The 24,229-nt window shown below is 44.3% G+C and overlaps 1 protein-coding gene across 5 annotated transcripts; it reads right to left on the reverse strand.

Annotated features, from left to right (window-relative positions):
• Nucleotides 1-3,292: 3,292 nt before the first annotated feature.
• On the reverse strand, nucleotides 3,293-20,553 carry HSDL2 (hydroxysteroid dehydrogenase like 2). 5 transcript variants are annotated; one of them, XM_059833470.1, is made up of 11 exons: nucleotides 20,526-20,553; nucleotides 15,685-15,848; nucleotides 15,150-15,248; nucleotides 14,909-15,023; nucleotides 12,325-12,428; nucleotides 11,248-11,346; nucleotides 6,842-7,036; nucleotides 6,264-6,335; nucleotides 4,728-4,865; nucleotides 4,051-4,179; nucleotides 3,293-3,595 (listed from the first exon to the last, which is right to left on the reverse strand). In XM_059833470.1, exons 1-11 carry the CDS (start codon nucleotides 20,540-20,542, stop codon nucleotides 3,483-3,485), a joined length of 1,245 nt encoding a protein of 414 aa, XP_059689453.1. In that variant the 5' UTR covers nucleotides 20,543-20,553; the 3' UTR covers nucleotides 3,293-3,482. The 5 variants fall into 5 exon arrangements, with proteins under 5 accessions (XP_059689453.1, XP_059689449.1, XP_059689452.1 ...); XM_059833466.1 differs by having other exon boundaries at nucleotides 4,728-4,910; XM_059833469.1 differs by having other exon boundaries at nucleotides 4,728-4,854; nucleotides 6,250-6,335.
• Between the last annotated feature and the right edge of the window lie 3,676 nt (nucleotides 20,554-24,229).

A 24,229-nucleotide genomic window follows, 5' to 3' on the forward strand; every position in this document is an offset into this window, starting at 1 on the left:
ATAGTTACTTTAGTACCTAATTTTTCAAGTTAAAAAGGCTTCATATCTGGGAAAAAGTTGTAATCCAACACCTCAACGCCCCTGAGAGATCAAGGGGGAGACCTTCAAGTTCACTCCTATTACTTGTTTCCCAGCTTGCAGTTTGGAGGAAGGCCACCAGCAGGTACTGAGCAAAGCCAGCACCAAAATCCTCTTTTCATTCTGTGGAGGCCCCCATCTAACCTCAGGCTGGCTTATGTCCTCTCACAGGCCACCCCTGCTCTCCTCACAGCTGTAGTTCACGCAGCTGGGGGTGGCTTCCTCCCCAGTCGTACCCACGTGCACACGGGGCTGCCTCAGTCTGCTGCCCATCCTGCTGGGAGAGAAGCAGCGTATGCATGAGTCTGTAAGTACTAAGTAAGTTTGCAGACGACACCGAGTTGGGTGGGAGTGTTGATCTGCTCGAGGGTAGGAAGGCTCTGCAGAGGGATCTGGACAGGCTGGATCGATGGGCTGAGGCCAATAGTATGAGGTTCAACAAGGCCAAGTGCCGGGTCCTGCACTTGGGTCACAACAACCCCATGCAACGCTACAGGCTTGGGGACGAGTGGCTGGAAAGCTGCCCCACAGAAAAGGACCTGGGGGTGTTGGTCGACAGCCGGCTGAAGATGAGCCAGCAGTGTGCCCAGGTGGCCAAGAAGGCCAACAGCATCCTGGCCTGTATCAGAAACAGTGTGGCCAGCAGGAGTAGGGAGGTAATCGTGCCCCTGTACTCGGCGCTGGTGAGGCCGCACCTCGAATCCTGTGTTCAGTTTTGGGCCCCTCACTGCAAGAAGGACATTGAGGTGCTGGAGCGTGTCCAGAGAAGGGTGACGAAGCTGGTGAGAGGTCTGGAGCGCAAGTCTGATGAGGAGCGGCTGAGGGAACTGGGGTTGTTCAGTCTGGAGAAGAGGAGGCTGAGGGGAGACCTCATCGTTCTCTACAATTAACCTGAAAGGGGGTTGCAGAGAGGTGGGTGTTGGTCTCTTCTCCCAAGTGACTAGCGACAGGACAAGAGGAAATGGCCTCAGGTTGCACCAGGGGAGGTTTAAATTGGATATTAGGAAAAGCTTCTTCACTGAAAGGGTTGTCAGACATTGGAACAGACTGCCCAGGGAGGTGGTTGAGTCACCAGCCTGGAGGTATATTAAAAGTGTGGATGAGGTGCTTAGGGACATGGTTCAGTGGTGGACTTAGCAGGGTTAAGTTAACAGTTGGACTTGATGCTTTTAAAGGTCTTTTCCAACCTAAATGATTCTATGAGTCTATTAATGTGAAATACTTTCCCCATGTTCCTAGCTGTGAGATCTGGTACCCTCATCCCTTCAGATTGCACAGCAAATCTTCCCAAAGGTTCTCTCTCTCTAGCACTCTCCATTCAGCAGAGTCTACCTCAAATCCAGGCCAGAACAAGCCACAGCTGATAGCTGCCATCTCCAGATCTAACACCCAAAGCAGTCTCAAGGCATTATTTGCTCTTTTTTTTTTTTTTGCTCTAGGGGTTTCTGCTTCATAGAGAGGCAGAGCTTCCCTATAATAAATTCTTTATTGTATTGCAGCAGCCAGTAGAATGCGTGCATTATTGCACCATCAGTGCGGATGTTCAGTGTCCTCCAGAGGAGCCTGGTTTCCAGTGCTGGATTTTCTTTCAGCTTCTATTCCACGTATAGCCTTTGCTTCTGTGTCCCAGTGCATGCCAGTGGTCCTGCTCTCCATCAGCCGGTAGGACTGCGCAGACTCAGATGGCTCTGCAGTCAGCAGGTCAGCGGTCAGGGACAGAGTGGTCACCAACCCAGACACTAGGATGGCAGTGAGAAGCAGATGCTGTCCGGTGGAGACTGAAATCTTTGGGCAGGGCCCCGTGAGCACTGACAGCAGGGGCAGGGGAAGGCAGTTAGGGCTGCATAGCGGGCACATGGACATTGTGGGGAGCCCAAGGCCGACAGCCGTGCTGATGGCTTGGCCGAGCACTGCTCACTCTCCAGCAGGGATGAACACGCTGCTGAGTGCAGCCCAGTGTGGGTGCTGGATGGGGCATGATCTTGGTCGTAAGAAGTTCCACCTAAACATGAGGAGGAACTTCTCTGAGGGTGGCAGAGCACTGGAACAGGCTGCCCACAGAGGTTGTGGAGTCTCCTTCACTGGAGATATTCAGAACTTGCCTGGATGCACTCCTGTGCAACCTGCTCTAGGTGAACCTGCTCTGGCAGGGGGTTGGACTAGATGATCTCCAGGGTTCCCTTCCAATCCCTATCATTCTGTGATTCTGTGAACAGTCACATGGCCCAGCAATCCTGCCCCTTCCCACTGGGGCGGCCCTCACCTGCACTGCCATGCTGCCCAACATGGGGTAAGCCACCCCCTCCCTCTGCACCCCAGCCCCTTGTGAGAAAGGAATCTATCTTCATTTTTTTCAAGATCCCCAAGACTGCAGGGCACAGAGGTGAATTTGACATTTTCTGTCTTATTACTGGAATTCAACTGCGATGGAAGCAATGAAGATGCAACCTTCATAATACAGGTCATAAGCAATTTTAGACAAGCACGTTTTAAAAACTTGTAAACTATTGGACTGCTCAGTGAATTAAGAAATAAATCCTGAGTCTTACAAGCTTCTCAGCTTGCTTAGGAGAGTAAAATGCTCTAAATTCTGGACGGTTCTTTTGGGGACATCGAATAAATATTTCAAGAGATTGGTCCATCTGGCTTTGCAGATGCTGTCACACAAAGTTGCAGACCATGTGTGCACTCGTCCACTTACAGAGTGGGGGCATGCGTGCTTTCACTAGTGAGCTTCAATCTTTACCAGCCAAAGGGAAGGAATGGGAAGTGGCTGGCCGCAGTGATGTAGGTTAATCCTCGTAATGCTACAGGAAGGTGCTGTGGAAGGCAGCACCTTGTCTGTGGCAGCTGGGGCAGGGGAGTGTGTGTGTGTGTGTGTGTGTATACCTTTGCACATAAAGAAAACTTGCACATCACTGGGTATGTCTGTGCAGCCTAAACTAGTGCAATACAGAGGTATGAGAACTAGTGTAGGTTAATAGGAAAGCAAAAAAAAAATTAATGAGATGTTCATTTACCAGGGGTAATTAGGGCTCCGGAATCTCTGCATGGCACTTCTATCACAGAAACAGACCTGCAGGGTGACATTTGCTCCCCCCACCTTTTTTATGGGTCATGTGTGCAAGCAACTATGTGGGGAAAAAACTCACTTCAGGTGTCCTGCATTGATCCAGAGGAGCAGAAGAAAAGAAAACACCTACAACCTAGTAAGTGTATTTTTGAGAAGGAATTAGTTTAATCACAAACACCTTCTTGTCTTAATCAGATGGAGTTATTCTCTAAAAATCTCACATTTTATCCATACTTACTATATTGCATCAGAGAAAAAAGAGGACTACAATTTTAAAACAGCATTGCAGTTATACATGAAAGGCCACTCTTCTGCTAGTAAGGCTTTCCCCTCACAGTTTAGAGTTAAGCTGCGTGAGCATCTTCTCCAGCTTTATTGCTAGCGCCATGTTACCTTTAATCCTTAATTTTCCTGACATGAAGGCGAGGGTTGGCTTTAGTTTACCTAAAAAGAAGAAACAGAACCATCAAAAATGAAAAGGAACTGGAGACAGCCTGTGCACAGGAAAATGTAATGCCACTACAGTGAGACCTAGCAGCTGTATTGCTACCAGGTTCTGCTGTAAAAGCAGTGCACATTTAGGAAACACAGATAAGAGATGTGTAGAACAGAAGTCCAACAGATTGACTGGATTCCTTCTGAAGCTACACTCGCTGCTAAAATTTCAACACCTAGTTAAGCAAAGCAGCACGAGCTTTTGTGCTCTTCCTGTTCACAGAACAGAAGAGTTCAGAAAAATCCAAGGGGTTCTACCCTGCACTTGCACCTGAGCCACAAAAAGCCAAAAGCTCCTCCATCCCAGGACCACAAAGCGAGGAGGCTGTCTACTCGCCCATCAGCAGAAGGCTTTCTGGGCACCAGTACCTGCGTCCGCCCTGGCAAATGCCTTTGTCACTCACCTGTGAACATTTTCACAAAGTCGGCACTCGACATGCTCATAACCACATCAGCCGTCACAGGAGGCTTTCCGAAACCAGCGCTCCCACCCTTGGTTTTCAGGTCAATATACCAAGTGCCTCCTTCATCACCTGAACAGACAGTGAGAAGAGGTGACAAGGCAGCAAAGAGCGCTGTGCCCTCCCTAGTCCCCCCGTCAGACGGCCGCTGCTGTGTCCATTTGGAGCAGTTTCATGACACTACATATGCTGGCGGTGCTCTGCAAGAAGTTACCACTTGCCCCACGTTCTGCGTGCAGGCAGAGCCAGCCTCTGGCAAACGCCCCACAGCACCATGTATCGGGGACATGGGCAGAAGAGCTCAAAGACAGCGCTTTGCTGACAGAGCTGGTGGCAGCTGGCACTCTTTAACATGACCCTGCGAGCACCCCTGTCTATTGTCATGCTAGCCCTGTGCCATAGGGCCAGCACTGTGACAAAGCCTGCTTGCATGCACCAGCAGTGGCAGCAGCTTCCTGCACGTGCTGAAGTTGGCCCTGAGAAGGAGCATCACACCGAACAGAAAAAAAGGTGGTCTGTTTCAGGATCAGCTTGAAAAGGTAAGTCTTTCTGTTTGAAAACACCGAGCGCCTTTTGCTAGGAGCATGAGCATGCGAAGGTTTTACAAGTGATGGTCTTACCAGATAATTCAAACTGAAAGACACCCTGAGTAGTTCTCACGTACTCTTCACTCATTGCCCCCTGAATAACTCTGAATGTTTCTGCAACAGGACTCAATGGACTGGCTGGAGCAGATTCTGCGTTAACCTTAACTCCATCTGGTCCTTTATGCTTCTTCTCCTCTTTGAATGCTTGGGAAACACCTACAAGAAAGAAATTACTTTTCTCTTTCAAATGCAAAACACTTTAAAACTGCACGTAGAAACACGCATAGAGAACTCTGTTTGAAAAGATTTAAGCTTCACAGTAAGGAAAATGAGTATTTTCCCATTTCAGTATTAATACTGATAAAGCATGTGTTTTTAGCAACTGGGAAGCTGAACAGGTGTAGAGCACTAAAGGTAATTCTGCAATATATTTCACTTCCTAATATGTCAAAAGAAAAGTTAAAATAAAACCACAGCAAAATTCTAATTCTGACTGTTCACGGTTCATTACAAATGCTTAGACAGCACATTATTTTCTAACACAATCCATACACTCCTGACAGCACTCATAAAAAACTAATCAGTGTCTTTAATAAACACCACTTTTACCTCAAAATACTTCTGTCTTGTCTATCTTGCTAAGAACAAGGATATTTTCATTAATTCTTCTGCAAAGGCTTCTAACCTGTAAATCAATTCACTGCTTTAATCATTATTTTTCTATACCCCAGTGAACACGTACATTTAACAATAAAGGACAGCATTTACAATTTACAAGGCTGATCAAGTTGAACAGCCTCTGAAAATGTTGTCAGAAGTCTCACAGGTGTCCTGAGTATCAAAAAATAGTTAGGACTATTCTGTGAGTCCTGACTAAATAACTTGCATTGTGAGGCTGAGGGAACTAAGACCATCCGTCCCTGGCAGAACAGTCCTAGTGTGATTGCTCAAATAATATTTTCAAGGGACGGGGACTGTTCAAACTTTGTCTCCTCTGCCCTTCTGTGTTCCCTGTTTTGTCACTCTTATGAAACTTGTTCAGCATTCCTAGTTGCCCTCCTACTTGACACACTGCAATTCTGAAAAAGCAAATCCAATGCTTTTATAAAAAAGACTTCTCCATTTCATCTAAGAGATACATAAAGTGTGTAAATTGTGCAAGTTTCATCTAAGAAGCAATGGAGGTCTACGCTGTGTTCTTTTGTATAAATTTAGCAAGGCAAATGAGACACTCCTGCAAAATGTGCTGTTTGCTTTTAATTTCTTTTTCCAGCAATATTTACCTGTGACCTTCATACTACCAGAATTCACATGGTTAAAAAAGGATTCTTCAAAATAAGGCACTGATTTTATACCACGGAAGTCCTGCAGGAGGTAACATTCTTTCCCTAGCTTTACAGAGTCACTTCCATAAATCATACCCTCCAAATGAGAAAAGGGTTTTTACCAAACAGCTTGAGTGGAGTCCAGGCTCTTGGGAGAAAAGAAAAAATAAAAACCAACTTGAAATAGAGAGGGCATTCATTATTGTCAGAAATGATCGACTTTAACACACAGTGCTTTCCCTACCATATCCTTCTTGCTTCATGGCTGTCATGTCAGCTTCAACATCCAAGAAGAAGTCAGGCATCAGGGGGTGACCTGAAAGGGGGGAAAAATGTAATAGTAAGTCCAAGTAAAGTTGGACAGCACAAACAGGAATCCATTTCATATGAAACTACAGCCAAGTTTATAAGTAAATAACCTACAACTTGAAGGGAAGACATAGCATGAAATAACATGTTTACAGTTTGGTTCATTTAAAATCTGACCTAGAAGCCTCTTAAAGTTGCAATGAAAAATATTTGAAGAAGAAGGGAAATAAAAAAAAAAAATCTATCTCACTAGCTTGTAAACAGTAATATATATATCTACAGTGCAGGTACATTTCCTTTTCATTAAAGTATTTTTTTAATTTAATAGGCACTTGATGATTAGAATCTCAGTGGACTCAAATGTGCTTTCCAGGAAGGCATATTCTGAAAGCTGAGGAAAGCAACATCTTGCAGACTAATTTAAGAGCCCCTAGAAACAAAGCTATATTAATATTCTCAATACCACCTTCCCTCCTTCCTGAACATACTTCTCATCTTGAAGATCTGTTTTACCTGGTGCAATTGCATAGACATCAAAATCCTTAACTCCTTCTTCTCTCAGCAGAACTTCATCAATAATGAAGTTTCCAGTGAAACTTTTTGGTTTTGTTAAAATGCAATATGCAGCATCTGCAAGGATGTCCGTTTTCCTGCACTGTTTTTCTATTCCAGATCCTCCCAGCATATCCATAGCAGCTGTATGTATGGCTAGAAAGTGTGGAGGGTAAGAAAACAAAGCTTCAGCACTGATGAAATTAAATTGCCATTTCTTTGGCAAGTACACAAACTTTGTTTTCCTTTCATGCAAAAGGAAATTGTAGGAAGACAAAGCTATGAAATACTACCAATCAGCAAATAATTCTCTACAAGCACCAGTAAAAACCAGAAAACTATTAAACAAAAAGTGGGATAATGGGCAGGACTTTTCATGACGTTCACATCCCCCTATCCCTTTATCACTGCCCCCCACCCCAGATTTCGTCCAGGTTATTCAGAACATGAAAAATAGTTGTCCTGTTAGTTTTTCTCAAAGTTAATTTATCATTAAGAGGCATTTCCTTTGTGATTATCACACTGAAAATCTTTTAGCCTTGTAATAACTCCCATGAGATACCAAAGTGAGAAACCAAATAGCAAAAACTCAAATAACTTGTTCAGTATTCCACAGAAAGGTTGTTAGACCCAAGAATACAATCCAGATCTCCTAAGCTTCTGGTTGTTTTATTAACCAATTCTACTAACTTCTGCACCATTCCATTAGTCTTCTTCATGCTTCCCCCAAGGGAGCTACTAACATTGTGGCATGTTCCAATCTAAGTCCATAATTTACTCTTCCAGTCTGAGGTATCCATTCCATTTTTCTTTCATCCTGTTCCACAAAGAGGCTTCTTCATTGTAGCTTTTGGCATTTACCCTGTTACTGTTTTCCCCTCATACAGTTCTGCTTAATGACTTTTTCCCATCTGCTGTTTAAGACTCAACAGTCTGCCCCCAAGTTGTAGGACAGATTCGCAAATCCTCTCCTACACCTGGGGCTGGCAGATCCTGGAGGCAGAAAAATAAACCTGCTTTTAAATCACTTTTGTCCTCCTTTCAGTGTTTCCATTCCACACAAAGTAACAGCAGCTTTGATGCAGAAATGATCCCAACATCCCTTAAAAGGTGAAGAATGGGCACTGTGCAGGACACACCTATCTGAGCTGGATCACTCACCTTCCAAAGTAGGAGCTGGGAAAAAGGACAGCAGTCTTCAAAGCTGGCCAGGGAGATCCTGTCAAACTGTTTTCTAGGAAAGTGCAAGAGTGGGTAGATATCCTTGCTGACTTCCTTATTTTACTCTTCTGTGGTAAGGATTAGCCCCTACGTTTCATTTACCTTTGACCAACCTCAGCTTTTTTTTCAAATCAACTGACCACCTATAAATATGCACCTATGAAAAGTGGCGAATCGATATACTGTATATACACCTAGATCTCCCTAGGTCTTTTTCTCATTTTTAAGTCTAGGAAATAAATTTGCCTTTCTTTGGTCCTCTGAAATGCAAGATTTTTATGTTTTTTAAAAATAACTACCAACAGTTCAGAGAATATTTCTGTCGAATACTCTGAAGTTTACCAGGTTCTGTTGACCTGAATATATTACACTATTCTGAGGATTCATTAACCTCTTCACTTTTCCTGCCTCATGTTTCTGCCACTTCTGTTAGCGTCAACTACTATTCTTCTGAGCACAGTAAGCCTATGTGCACAGACTGAAGCAAAAAGGTTTTAAACAGGTACTGCCTCATAGTCTGGCTGCACATTGTTCCACCTATTTCATATAAAGTGCTGGTAGTTTTCCTCTAATGCACACGAAGAGTCTTCCAGTTCTGTCCCAGGATACCTCTATTATTCATACGCTCTCTTAGTGATGGGATTGCCTCTTGCCCTTTTGGTAGGCTTCCTCTTTCACTTTTAGATAAACGGAGAGCTCCTGGCATCTTATTACCAGCATATTTTCACATGTTTAAAGAGTCGGATTAATTAACAGATACTGGCATCCATACTAGCACTGAGGCTAATCACATTTGCATGAGATTATAGTGGATTTTTTGATTAAGAACTTTGCAACTGTATTTTAGATACTACGGACATCTGTAACTCTATCTCTCTGGTGACCACATGAAAGTACTTTCTCACTTTTGGAAGATAAACCTTTCGAAAGAACATTTTTTGTACTGGAGAAGTTGCACATTATTATCCTCTTTTATACTTGAGGGCACTTCAGTTTTCATGGAGGCATCACTGATTTACACAAACTTTGAGAGCTCACCTAATGTTTCTAACAACCTTAAACTGAATGAGCAAGAATGGATTCAGCAAATACAAAGCTCTGTCTGCATACGTTTGATTTTAGAGAAAGCTTAATTACTTTTTAAATGACTTTGCAGCATCTCACAGAGAGAAATCTTTATTAAAAAAAAAAAGTCTTAGAATACACTGCTGTCATTTGTAAACTGAATCTTCCTGCACTTCCAAGCCTCATGTTCTGCAGGTTCCTGAGGGGAACTGGTATTAGCTGCACTCTGTAACAAGTGCCAGATTCTGCAGTGTTATCCTTTTACTTATTTTAGCAGGTAAAATATGTTACCAAGGACCCAGTGACACTCTAATGCACAAGAGAAAGATACTACTTTCTTTGGTTTGGATTCCCCCCCAATAAGAATGTCAGATTTCATTAACACAATCATAGACATCCTTTAATACCAGACCACGTGTGGGACACTGGTACTATTATTGACATTTGGAATGCAACAGCATATGCAAACACTGGAAAGAAATAATGTAATCAGCTATGCAACATAAGACTTAATGTAACTTCTACCTATAAAGTTAGCCATCCCTCTGAAAAATTTCTCATCGTGAGTGGGCAGACAAATTCTCCCAGGTTCTGTTTTCCCTTGCCATGAAAAACAGGAGGCTGAATTACTTAGATGGGTGGGGGAAAACACCTACATTGCAAAATATAGACTGACTATAAACAGCTGTCTCTGCAGGAACAATTCTTTAAACAGTATGTGCGACCCATAAAACCACCGAGTCATTTCCACAATAGTAGTGGATATTTTCTCTAGCGTATCCAGAGGTGGCGTTGAAGATTCATCAGAAAACTGTGCAGGGTGCATGCAACGTGCCTATGCAGCATGTAAGTATGTGCATTTACAAGATACAGGTAATCCTGTAACACCTTTTGCATAAGAAAGTAAGTCAAATTAGTACTGTTCTCTGCAGCTTGATACCATGTCTCTGTCTGAATGAGATACTCGGGATTAATTCCTTCACTGTCCCTAACTCTCATATACAATTTACATTGCTTAATCAGTCAGTGACCAAAAAACACAAAACCCACCAAAGATCACCTCTGCTAATGGACTTATGTATAGGATTCTGAAGAGATACAAAACCCATTTAGCAGTGGCATTTTAGGGATAAGCCAGGCAGGATAGGCATGAGGTCTAGGGAGCTAAAGGCTTTAAGAACCAAGTTTCATGGCTCTATTCCAGATGACAAAGATAGATCCTGGGAAATCTCCAGTGAAACTTTTCTGAGGTTTCCCTGGAGCACTCAAGAAGCAAGTATGTGGAAACAAGCGTATGTTTCTTCTAGCTCCTTCAGAAATAAAAAAATACAACAGAGACCCAAAACCTGAAAGGTGAGCTTTTACTCCACTGCCAGAAAGGCAATTGAGACCCTGAAGTTGTATGTGCAGTTGCCTTCAGCACACGAAAGACAAAGAGCTTATCCTCTTCAAAATGAACAGTACAGGTTTTGTGATGATATAATTATCATGAATAATTATCTTCCATAGAGCTCTCTAATTTCCTGTGACTTGCAAGCAGATGGTTCTGTGAACAACTGTTTTCTGGCCCACTGTGCCAAAACTTCTAGGAACAGGGCGGGGTTTTTAATTATTTCTGCGTTTACAGAGGTATATATCTTGTCAGTTCCATCTATGCTCTGGCAATTTAACTAGCAAGGAATTCTACATAGGACTACATACACAGATGTTTAAAACCCACTAATGAAAGCATCCTAATACTTTTGTGATTCTGTCCAAACCAAAACTCTGGGTGCATGAGAAAGAGCACAGACAAGCCAAATACTGCACAGATGCTTCAGCCAACTGAAAGGGTTGAATGGGTTGCAAATTAGCTGAAGATAAGTTTGGACCAAAGTGGCAACAGTCTAGTGAGAACTAGGAATGAAAACCAGCATCCATGCAGGATGAACAAAGAATATGCAAAAGAACTGCTTGGTCTCCTGAATCAATTCCAGAAGTCTGAAGTATAATCAAAGTCAAATAGAAGAAGCTGTAGAAGACAAAATACAGAAAGTCATTATGTTAGTACCATTAAAAAAAAAAAAAATTAAAAAAATCACCTGTTTTAGGCCATAAAGCATTGACAGCAACTTCTCCTCTGAATTCTTCTGCCATTCCCAAGACACACATGGACATCCCATATTTAGAAATGGTATAAGCTAAGACAAGAAGTATAAAAAACACTGTTATTTAGTAAGATAAAGATTTACACTCTATCAACAGACCTTTTATTATGAAGGAAAGAAAAACCAAATTACCTGTTCAGAAGGAAAATAAAGATTTTGGGGACAAAACAGTATCTTCCTAGAGTCAAAATATCTCCCTTCTCCCCACCACCCCTGGCAGATACAAACTGTAGTCTGCCATCTTTTCACTACAAATAAAATGAGCTATGCATGTTTTGACAAAAACAAAGACCGAAGCCTAGCTGTATGGTGGTTTTGTTGTGCTTTTTTTTTTTTCCACACAGCGTACTGACAAGAGTGCCTAATTTTTTCAAGAGGCCTAAGGCATACTAGCCACTAATGAACAAACTAGTATTCCATAGAAAAGAAACAGGGGAAAAAAAAAAGACGGAAATTCTAAATTCTTGTCATCTATGCATTTTGAGAAAGGAAACTTTTGCAGGGAAAGAACTGGGACTTGGAGGAGTTTAACATGACACGTGTCCAAAATTGAAAGTTTTTTTTACAGTTTTGAAATGAGCAACATTAACCTCAAGACAAAATGGGGTCCTTTTCCCACCTCAAAATTAATTTCCATTTTAAAAGACAACACTGAACTTTATTAAATCAAATGTGAAGCTGAATTGGTAAGAAAATAGATTTTGGGTTTCCATCTCCATTTGGAACAGAAAATATTTTGGAGTCTTAAGAATTCCCATGAAAAAGCACAGACTCTAACTTTGAAAACATTCTTGAAAACATAAAGGACATGTTATGCCATGAAACCTGCACTACGTTTTCCCAAAACAGTATCTTTCAGGTTAGGTACAAAACACCCCAGGGGTTAGTGCCAGTCTGTATATCGTGCTAAAGATACAAGATCCAGCATTCTGGGCCAGCACTCCTGCACGTTTCACCACGTATTTACGTGGTTCTCAAAAAATAACAACTAAGGCACAGAATGCTACTCACCACAATGATTTTTGAACCACATGGGATTCAGATTCATAGGTGGGCTGAGGTTCAGGATGTGGGGGTTCCTACTCTTCCTCAAGTGGGGAAGGCATGTTTTAGACCTGAAAGATAGATTCAGACAAATCAGTCACCTCTCATTTTATGGAACACCTGTAATTACAGGAAAAAACATACTAGCAGACCAGTGTTTTCATTTTCATTAAAGTCCAACACTAAGCTGAGACTCTGCCCCGTATCAATTATTTAACTGATTTAAAGAACAACAAAAAAACCCTGTCCTAGCTCACTTATCTCAGGCCTAGTATTCATTCCTGCTAACTGGACCACATTCTCCAAGCAGTGCAGCAGCATCTGCTAAAGCTAATTTTCCAGATGCTCAGAAGCCATAATCTCCTCGTAATAGGGGTAGGTAGGGGCAGCAAAACACTATGAGGCAACAAGCAAAATTAACAGTGCAGAGCATCATTTAGTCATAAATATAGTCTCTTCTGATCACATACCTATTTCTTCTTTAAAACCATGCTAAAGAAATAATACTGTATAATGAAAGGTTATTACAAATATTCCAAGCAAAACTGAAAACCTATTCTCTGCTGATTGGAAGAGTCACTATTTCATTCAACTTAGAATTTACAGGTATCTGTAAATCATAACTTTTACTTTACAGAAACCATGATTTGACTTCACTTCTAGCACTAGGGTACATGTTTGCATTTGATCTCTGCTGGATAAATTTTAATCAAGCTTCACAGGGAGAACAGCACCGCAGTGGACTACGCTACTGACCTACCATTCACACATTACAACAGGACCCATGCATACTGTCAGCCACAGAAGGGACACCTTCAAATGCAAAATCATTAAAGTAGTTAAAGTAAATCATTTACCACCCACTTAAATGTCCTGGGGTCTCAACTCCCTTCAGTGGCAGTGTGCAAGGTTCACTAACAGATGTCTCAATTTCTTAATGCACAGGAAGCAAGAATATGTCAACAGGTGTACTCCGTAAGACGGGACATCCTCCCTACCTCCTCCACACAGACAAAAAATCCGCACCATTCTTTTTTTTAGCTATTACAACTTTCTCAACAGTAAAATGCAAACTGATCTCTGCAAATTATGAGCAGAAGCAACATACAAAGCAAGGGGAGGAAAAGGCTGAAATGCTTGACTAGGTCTTCCCAACTGACAGCTATAAAAGCAATGATAAAGATAATTTGTAACTTCCCTTGAGAGGTATTAATCTTTCATACACTCTTCCATTCACAGCAACACAGAACCTGCTTTTTAATCTTTTTAAGGCAGAGTAGCACCCAAAGGAAAGATGTCTTTAAGAATTCTCCATTAATTTGGAATAGCTAAATGTACCACCAAGAAAGTGATTGTTGCTGTTGGGTGGAGAGGGGAAAATGGAGCTGGCCACTGGCTATACAGTCGAACCCATTCAGAGATTCAGGAAGAGATATCCACACAGAGTTTTCTGGAATGCCAAGCTCCAAAACCAATTTTCCTTTCTAAGTGCAGAACCTCTTACACTTACAGCTTTTCAAAAGCAGACATCACAGGGTGGAAGCACAGAAATCCCGCTCTGCAAGCAGAGTCTTTCTTTCTTCCATGCTTTTTCTCTCTCCATGATATCTACATGCTGTGCACGTATGTCTCTGATTCAGAAAGCTGCTATTCATGTGTGGTTTTACACTATTCTAATGGCAAATCCCTTCACTGATTCTTAGCAAAAGAACATTAAGGAATACAATCATAATATCTGATAACCAGGTTCATCTGCACAACGGAGAATGACAGACACTATTCTAGACAAAACTTTGATACAAAAGCTCCTGATGACATCAAGTAACAACCGAATTTAGAGAATCTGCGTCATCCTAAGAGCTTTTTTTTTTTTTTAAACACAACCCTGTCAAAATCAAAGTTTTCATTTTAAAACTGAGCAACTTTAAATGACATCCTGTAAATCTAAAGACAATCTCACCTACTGAATTCATTTCCAAAAAATGAGCAAAATAAGGACCACAGGAATTGTGAAATCAAATCTTGGTATGGTAATTTAAATAAATGATAGAACTGATAAGCTGAAAGTAGGCAGAGAACACTTTAGATCATTAAGTTACATCTTTAACATTTCTCTTTTAACTACAGTAAGTTATATAATGTCTTTAAAGATGAGAAAGCTTTTGAGAAGCTGACAAACAAGATGTTACACTTGATATACACAAAGGGTTAGTCATTTTGCTTGAAATGAAAGAGCAGACAGCATTCAGCAAAGCCAAGTTGGAGCTCCATTTGAAATAAACTGGTTTCTGCTTCCTACCTGCAAGGAGGGGCTTGTGAACATTTAATAACAACAGTGATGAGGTTCCTGTTTACTCCAACCTGCAATTAATTCTTGCAAATATTAACTTCAAATCAGTTGGCCAATAACGGAGCAATTTCCTGTGAGCACATGTAGAATATCTGCAGTCCAACTCTAGGACAGCAAGACAGCTACACAATTTCTCAGAAAAACTGAGGTAAAATCATACATTTTGTTACAATTACTTGGCTTCCCTCTCTCAGCACTTACGTAAGGTAGGTTCCTCGTACATTGACATCCATCATAAGATTGACCTTCTTCGTTTCTGTTTCCAAAGTGCCAGTCAAAGAGATGGCGCTTGCATTGTTCACCAAAATATCAATCCCTGGTTTCAAAATAAGCCATGTCACATTAGCATTTAAAGACAAAAAGCGCAAGTAAGGCAGGCTGTTCTTTTCTCTTTTTGTTTGAACAATCTGCCTGTTAACGTTTCCTCCAGACATTAGCATACCTCCAAAAGTCTTCACAGCTTTCTCCACGGCATTAATAATTTGCTGTTCTTCCCTCACATTAACGATGCATGGCAAAGCCTTTCCTCCAGCCGCTTCAACTGCACAATTAAGAAAACAAACATTTAAAAGTTTGCTCTCAGATGGAACAAATAGCATGAACCTATTGAGAATCTCTCATTCAATGACATGCTTCAAGAAGGCATTGAAATTAGCAGTCTCAAATTGTGACCTTTTTACATGCTGTGTAAAGAACAAGGAAGCCAAAACCAAACCTTAACACTGACAATGTATACAGTACACACATACATCTCAATCAACAAAGCATTTCCACATCTATACAGATACACCTTCATTACAGTAATAGTTTGATACCTCTCAGCACTCCTGGGAGGCAAGAGAAGCACTAAGCTTATTTTCTTAAAGGTGAATTGGAGCTAAGAGAGTCTACACAGTTTTCCACTCAGGTATGACAATTAAGCTAGGGCATACACCCAGCCCAGCACCTGAATCCCACCCTCATTTATTACAACTTACTCTCTGCTGCAGCAGTGTAGATAGTCCCTGGAAGGGTAGGATGGGGCTCAGCTGTCTTGGCAGCTATCACAATGTTTGCACCATCCTTGGCAGCTTTCAAAGCAATGGCTTTGCCAATGCCCCGGCTTGCGCCCGTGATGAAGAGAGTGCATCCTGCTAGTTTCCTAAAGGTGAAGGGGAAATGGAGGGTAAAGAAGAGGGACAACAAAGCAAAACCTGCAAATCATTGACTTTTAGCACTCTTTAAGGGCAAAAGTAATAGAGCAGTCTTCCGACCAGACAAATGCCTTTGTCATTTTACTAAGAAAGCAGCCCCTAAATACAAAAGAAACGGCTACAGCAAAGTACAGTACCACTGAAAGTATGACCACTCTCCAACTTTGAAAATACTATAAAGCAAGAAGTTTACACAAGTCACCCATTACATTTCTCCCTTTCTGTAAAATGATCCAACACACTTTTTACAACAGAGCTGCTACGTTCTCCAACAATGGAAAAGGAGTAAGTTGTAAAAACAAAATGCCAGTTTCTAATGAGACAACACACCTAGGCACCTCCCTCTAATTTACTAGTCACAGCCCTCTAAACACAAAAAACTGCTGTCTCAATGTGGTATAAAGTTCAAGTCCAGAACCACAATGCCAATGCAGAGCACCACACACAAGTGCCAAAAACCTGATTTTCAGAAATGGCAATTCTTTCTCTTAAAGGTTTTACACTAAACTCAACAGTTCCCCAGTAACTACATTTAATCCAATTGGTCCCCCCCCAAAAATGGGTCCAGTCAAAACCTATGGAGAAACTAACAAGTTTCAGAGTGTCAGAAAAATGTCTGGCTTACACAATGTCACTTAATTTTTGAAAAGCAAAAGATCAACTCCAGTTTAAAGCATATTTGACAATAAAGCACCTTAGCCCATGGGTCTTCCATATGAAGGAACATGCATTTCAATGTTCTGCATAAATCTTGTGTTGCTTTCTGTAAGTCAGTGGAAAAAACCCAAGAGGTCTAAATTTTCAACCCCAGTTAGAGAATGTATATAAACTATGTGCAACAGGAACTTCACTTTTCACTCGCATCACAAATTTAATACACCAGCCTCCAGGCTTGCATTAGTTTTTCCTTTCAGTCTGGGCCAGATTTGATCTACTACTGTTTCTCCAGGTCTGTTTTCCCCCTCCAATCCAAGAGCATCACTCTCTAAAACACTCTCTAGGAGGGCAAGTGTTTGCTTTCAGAAGGCAGAAAACTGGGATGGGGCAGGGAGGAGGGGATCTTCCCCTGCAGTGGCACAGTTAGGCATCTGCAGGGTCCCAGGAAGTCAATGAAGCCCTGCAGATGCCATTTCAAACAGCTTTCCTCCACAAAACTGGGTCTTAGAGAGGCGCAAGAACAAATATCTCAAAACAGCACAGTGCAACACAAAAAATCTGCTGCTGAGAGTCGAGTCACATGCACAGTGAGGAAAGTTCATCTCTGCAATACATAGACTGTAAAACTCAGTCAAATAAGGCCACAATCTGGGTTCTACCTTCAACCAACTGATATGAGGTCAGCAAACTCCACCTTAGTCAGGGAAGAGGTAAATGGGGTCCAGCGAGAGGCAGCTCTGAAGGACAAGGAAGCTAAGGAAAGCTGGCTAGGCTTTAAGCCCCTCCAGGAGCAAGAGCGGTCCATTCAGGAAGATAAGCAGACGTACCAGGAGGCCAGCATGGGTACGCAGGGAACTCCTAACTCAGCTCCCACGTACAAAGGTGTCATACAGGCAGTGGGAGCAAGGACAGGCCACAAAGGAGGAATTAGAAATATCACCCAGGCATGTCGGGGTGGTGTCAGGAAAACCAAAGTTCACCTGCAGCTGAGGCTTGCGAAGGACGTGAAGGGCACTGCTGCTATACCAGTAGTAAATGCCGGCTTTCTGCTCAATGGGGTGGGTGAAAGTAAGGCTTTTCAACATCACCTCTCACAATATTTTTGCATCCAATTTAAGATATTATGGTCTGGATGGGTGCACAACCTGACAGGTAAAAAACTAATTGGTTGGTCAGGCTCAGAGGGTGGTGGTTAATAAGTCATACTCTGCCCAGAGACCAGTAACAAGTGGGGTACCACCTCTACTCCTGGACCAGTCCTGTTTAACATTGTTATCAACAACCTGAAGGAGGTGACAAAATGCCTTGGGGGTGGACAAGAACCGGCTTGAGGGCACGGCTGCTACCCAGAGAGTCCCGGGCAGGTAAGATGAACAGGAGCCTCATGAAATTCAACAAGGACAGATGCACAGACCTGCACCCAGGAAGAACGAGTTCCTGCAATGACACAGGCTGAGGACGGAATGGCCAGGGAGCACTGTCCTGAAAAGGCCTTGGGGGACTTGGCAGAGAACACACTGAGCATAAGTCAGCAGTGTGCCTGGCAAGAGAGGCCAGCAGCATCCTGAACTGCAAGAACACCATAACCAGATGGAGGGAGGGGATTATGCCCTTCTTTGTGGCACTCATAAGACCACACTTACATCCTGTCATGAGTTTTGGGTCCCTCAATGCAAGCTATGTGTTGACAAATGGGAGCAAGTTCCACGAAGGCAGACAGAGATGGCTGGAGGCTCAGCACTTGTGTGAGTGGGCCAGTTCAGCCTGGAGAACAGCTCTGGGGGGACCTAGCAGCAGCCCCCCAATGCCTATGCAGTGATTGATGAGACAGAGCCAAGCATACACACTGTGGTGCAGTGCAGGAGGATGACAGACAACAGACCCTTTTAAACTGAAAGAAGAAAGGTTTGAACTGCAGAGGTTCAGACTGTCCTCCCCATGACGACAGTCAGGCAACTGAGCAGGAGCCTGAGCCGTTTCCAGCCTTGGAGGTTTTCCAGACCCAAACGGACAAAGCCCTGAGCAACACTGTCTGATCTACCAACTGACCTAGCTTTCAGCAACAGGTTGGACTGGAGACCTCTCAAGGGCCCTTACAACCTGAATTATCCAATGATCCAATCTGGAAGAGTCCAGCTGCAGATTCAATTCCTTTCCCCAAATTATTATTCTATTCAAAATGTCAGGGAATATACTCTATTCATTCCAGTTACACGCTCCCTAGTTTTCCCCTCCAACCTTTCCTACACTGGCCATCACGGTCAATTCTTTTTTCGCAGCACAACTGAATCTCCAGCCTACATAAGCCTAGGGAGAAAAAGGAGGCTGACAAACACCACTGCCTACATTCACTCTCTGGAGCGCCCTTCCTTCTATTCTATCTCCACAATCTCCAATTCTGTCCCTACAGCCCTCAGAAATAGTGTTCACAAAAATAAGCAAAACCCTAATAACAGGAAAAATTAATTTTCACTTCACCTCCTCTGAAACATTGAGCTGACTTGATACTATGTTTCACAGTCCTTTTATTTTTTTTTTTAAACATTCTTGCTTCTTCCTTGATTTTACTTCTAATCATGTCTCACTCAACAAGTTTCATTTATCCTCTGCAAGTTGGTGTGACAGCATCTGCAAAGTCAGATGCACAAACCTCGTAAAATATTTATTCAGTGTCCCCAAAAGAACTGTCCAGAATTTAGAGCATTTTACTTTCCTAAGCAAGCTGAGAAGCTTGCAAGACTCAGGATTTATTTCTTAATTCACTTAGCAGTCCAATAGTTTACAAGTTTTTAAAACGTGCTTGTCTAAAATTGCTTATGACCTGTATTATGAAGGTTGCATCTTCATTGCTTCCATCGCAGTTGAATTCCAGTAATAAGACAGAAAATGTCAAATTCACCTCTGTGCCCTGCAGTCTTGGGGATCTTGAAAAAAAATCAGATAGGTTCCTTTCTCACCAAGCATGACGGCTAATACAGAAACCTGCAGGCCACAGCAGGGATGCTTTTTACAGCTTGCTTACACATATGTTAGGAGTTTAATGAATAATCCTGTTTATAACATACAGGAACAAATAATACCAACTTATACCAGCTGTTAGCAGTGCTGGCTCTGAAGAAAGGCAGAAAATGACTCCAAATGAAGATCCTGTACTGAAAGAAAATTTGATCGCCAGGTAAGAAGGTACTGGCTTGGAATAAGAGAGAGAGAACAATAGTTTAGTATCTATAAAATCACAGTGACACTACCCAGTTTAGATGAAAGTCATCCAATAACTATTGCCATTGCAAAACGCTCCCCTCAAGGGCACTGACTAACGATCCTCACGAAGATTTCCAGGACCTCTGCCAGCCCCCACCTGCCCCCTTATCTCCCGGGCTTGCTCCCAGCCTCTCCGCCCTGGAGGAACTCCTGCACCCGGACCTCTGACCGCACCGCAGGTTGCACAAGCGCAGGCAGGCGACCCCGCGGCCGGAGGACGGCGTGACCCGAGGTGCGAGCAAAGCCCAGCCAGAAACCCGCCGGAGACGAGCGGGGACGGCGGCTGCACCCTGTGGGGCAGGGCAGCGCTGCGGGCAGCGGGAAAAGCCCGCCATTACACGAGCGCTCGTATCCCCCTGTTTGAGGGTGCATCCCTTTCCGACGCTGGTAGGGGCTGTCCTGCGCAACCCGCTGGGAGGGGGAAGCAACCCAGCGCCGAGGTGAGTGCCCAGCAAACCACCCCGGCACCACGACGGACCCCCGCCGAAGCCCACCTCGCTCCCTGCCCCGAGAGGCCTTCGGTGGCTGAAAAGCCACGCCTTTTACCTCAGCCCCAGCCTCGCCCCCAGCCCCCGCGGCTCTGCGCGCCGCTGCCGCCGCCGCCTGAGGAGCGGGAAGCGGCGGCCTGGGGTGAGGGGAGGGGGGTGTCTGCGCCGGCGGGGATGCGGGAGGGGAGGGGAGGGGAGGGGAGAGCTGGGGCTGCTTACCCCGTGTTGGGCAGCATGGCGGTGCGGGTACGGCCCTCCCGGGGGCGGGGTGCAGGCCCGGGAGGGCCTCTGGGACTGCCCCGCTTCGCGCAGCCGCCGCGGCGGCAAGAGGCGGAGCGGGCGGGCGGGCGGGCGAGCGGAGGTGAGGGGTGCGGGAGCCGGCGCCGCGCTTGCCGGCCCGCTCAGGCGCGTACGAGGAGTAGGGGCCGTCGGGGCCCGGGTGCGGCTGCGGCTGCCGGCGAGGCGGCGGCTGAGCCGCGGCCCACGGGGCGCTGCAGGCGAGGGAGGCAGCCCGTGTGTGTACAGGCGGGGATGGCCGGGAAGGAGGCTGCCCGGCTGTGTGAGCGAGGCTGGGAGGAGAGCAGGGGTGGCTGGTGAGGGGACGTAAGCCAACTTGAGGTTAGATAGGGGCCTACGCAGAATGAAGAGAGTGGAGTCGAGTGGTTTCCAACATCCTTTCATTCTCTGCTGGATGTGCGAAATTTCACTTTGAACTAAACTCCGTTCCTGTCCTGGTCAAATCACTGGAGCCTTTGCCTCCATCTCACCTTCTGCCTCCCAGTTCATGAAAATGCCTGCGGCAGGATCATCTGTATCCTGCTGGCCCAACCATACCTGTCCCCTTCTTCACCTCCTCCCCTCGTCCCTCTCTGATTTCACAGTGACTGCGAGGTCGGCCCTCACTTTCAAATCCTGCACTGCCACATCCACACATAACTCTTGCCACATCACCTCCTCCTCCCTCTCTTGCCCGATGGAGGCTCCCACCTCCTCCTGTTGCTACAGCTGGCAGGTCTTCCACCAGCTTCCACCTCCACCTTTGGCTTGTCTTTCCCCCCTTCAGCTTTCACGCAGAGATCCTGTGCAACGCCCCGAGCGGGATTTGGCTTTAGCAGTGAGCTGATGCCAGAAGGGGAAATCACCCGGTGGGTCTGAACCCACCGTAAGAATTGAGGCGGGCGGTTTTACTGACTTCACATTAAGCCATAAGCGGATGCACTGGTCCTTGTGTGTTGAGGTGATGATAGTTGTTTTACTGTCCCTGCAGTTCCCATTGTCACAGAGCTGCAGACTCCTGTACGAATGACGCGTGACCAAGCCGAAGGGGCCAAGGGCCGTCTGAACGTTTCGCAGCCGGAACGTCTTTCATGCCGCTTGCTTTCCCAAGGTTGGCATCGTGCACAGATGGGAGCAAAAGCGCTTTGCTGAGAATACCTTCTTCAGGCATGACTCTGCTTCAGCCTCTCCCCAGGCGCTCAACCCAAGTAAGGAGGAACGCAGGGCTTGTCTGCGACAGCTCCAGGCCGGGACTGCGAGCCTCATGCCTGCAGTGAGCTCCGTGTGTGCGAGCTGTCGTGCCCATGTAGAGCTGCTGGTTTCAGCCATGCATAGAAGTACCTGCAGCAGAAGCCTTCTTCCCCTCCAGCATTTTTTTCTCTGCAGTATTTAATGGGGGAACTGGAGTGATGGGGCTTTTTTCTACAGCGGGAGGGTGAGTTTACCTCCCGGGAGGATTTTTAGCGTGAGAAGCAGAGAACATTTGAAAAGGCCCTACAGAAGCTGGAAGGCTCACACATTGGCTTTCTGCGGTTTTGCTGGTGCCTGCGCGTTAGCCCCAGAGCTCACCCCCCTCATTCCAGGTGACGAGCAGCAGGGGAGCACAGGTTCACCATGGGCCGAGCACCCCTGTGTCAGCGCCCGCAGTCCTGCAGGGTGGAGGCCCCCCCCAAACTGCCCTTCCCTCCGACGGTGCAGCATTCCCCCTGGAGCAGAGCTAGCCCCTGAGCCCCACAGCTACGTGCAGGAGAAGGTGGTACGCCCTTCTTTTAAGAAAGCAACTTCTTTAGCTTTGCAGGGTCAGGTATTTTGCTCATCAGCCTTTTAGTTTATGCAACTGCTGCTGTGGCATTGCAGCAACACCTCCCTGGCTGCCGCTGCTCCCGCTGCCATTGTGGACTGCTGTCTCTGCTAGGGCCCTGCTCTGCCAGCTCTTCCTCATTCCCCAGCCTTCACCCGTGGTGGACCTGGGCTCACCTGAGGAAGGTGATGAGGAAAATGCAGCCATTCAGAAGGAGGTAGCAAGAATGGTCCTAGTGAGTGATGTCAGCTGGGCCCCGAGTGTCCTCAAGACAGTGAGAAGATCTTTCAGGCAGCAGTTGGCTCTGAAAACGCCATGTCTCCTCGAGCTGACAATCCCAACAAACTTGCTTCTGCCCTTCCAGCCTCCTCTGTATTTGAGTGGCATTTGGCATTTTACCATCACTCAAGTCTTAAAGCACTATTTCCAGTGAATATATCTCAAAATGTATATAGAAATAGGCAGAAACATCCAATTTTTCAGGTGTAAAGTGAGGCAAGCAGAGGAAAACCACTTGTCCAAGACGAGCCAGCAGACCAGGGGCATAGATAACTGATATTCTTGTCCCATGGCCTGTATGGTATTTTTTCCTCCATCTGTTCACTGTTAACAAATATGCTACACCCTAATGAACAGAGCTGTTATTTCAACACACTAAGAAGAGAATTTTTAGCAGAAGAATCATTATATTTATAATATTCCCCTCAAACACACTACTATTTGATTGGAATATTAAGTAACATTTGGATACCTAACAACAAAGGCTAAGAACATTTCTGGATACACTGCTACTAGAAGCGACTCCCGAATTTGGCTCAAACTTTAAGAATTTATTAGAAATAAATAAGGAGGGTGGAGGAGAGGTGTGCATAGGGGAATTGAAGTGGGTTTTTGTAAGTGTGTATTCATTTTTATTTCTTAATGACAGAATAATTACATGTTTATAATAATTGATAATAAATTAAATTGATTGAAATTCCCCAACTCAAAACCTTTTTGTTGCCCAGAACACTGTGTATATTACTACTTACCAACTCATGACATAGTTTCTTGTCTTCAAATGTTTTTCATTGTAATTTTAAGAGGCTTCTAGTTTTGATTGTAACAGTGAAGACAGAAAGATGTGGTATGGAAAGCATTGTGTGTACAAGTTGATAATTTCTGGTGATAATGAATGCCCTCTGGATTTCAAGTCGGTTGGGTTTTTTTTCTCCCAAGAACTTGGACTCCGTTCAGCTATTTGGCAAAACCCTTTTTCTCATTTGGAGAGTATGATTTATGGAAGTGGCTGCAGAGCCTCTGTACTTAAAGCTAGGGAAAGGATGTTACCTTCCACAGGACTTTGAAACTTTCATGGTTTATAATCCGTGCCTTATTTTGAAGAATCCTTTTTTATATTGAAGGTCACAGGTAAATACTGCTGGAAAAAGAAATTAAATGACAAACAGCACATTTTGCAGGAGTGTCATATGATCTCTCTTGATAAATTTATACAAAACCCAGTCTCTCTTGCTTCCTAGATGAAACTTTCATGATTTACAATATCTTAGATGAAATGCAGGAATCTTTTTTTAGAAAAACATTGGATTTGCTTTTTCAGAATTGTAGTGTGTCAAGTAGGAGGGCACCTAGGAACACTGAACAGGTTTCATAAGAGTACCAAAACAGGGAACACAGAAGGGCAGAGGATACAAAGTTTGAACAGTCCCCATCCCTTGAAAATACTATTTGAGCAATCGTACTAGGATTGTTCTGCCAAGGACAGATGGTGTTAGTTCCCTGGGCCTCACAACACTGGTTATGCCTGGAATATGTGGGCAGGCTTTGTCACAGTGCTGGCCCTACA

This window comes from Gavia stellata, chromosome Z (genome assembly GCF_030936135.1).
Source record: "Gavia stellata isolate bGavSte3 chromosome Z, bGavSte3.hap2, whole genome shotgun sequence".
In the NCBI taxonomy this organism is placed as follows: Eukaryota; Metazoa; Chordata; class Aves; order Gaviiformes; family Gaviidae; genus Gavia; species Gavia stellata.

Coding starts and splice junctions, on each gene's coding strand:
- HSDL2 (XM_059833466.1), bottom strand. Junction 15,249..15,684: donor CTACACTGCTGCAGCAGAGA/GTAAGTTGTAAT, acceptor TTAATTGTGCAG/TTGAAGCGGCTGGAGGAAAG. Junction 3,596..4,050: donor CTTTGTGAAAATGTTCACAG/GTGAGTGACAAA, acceptor TCTTCTTTTTAG/GTAAACTAAAGCCAACCCTC.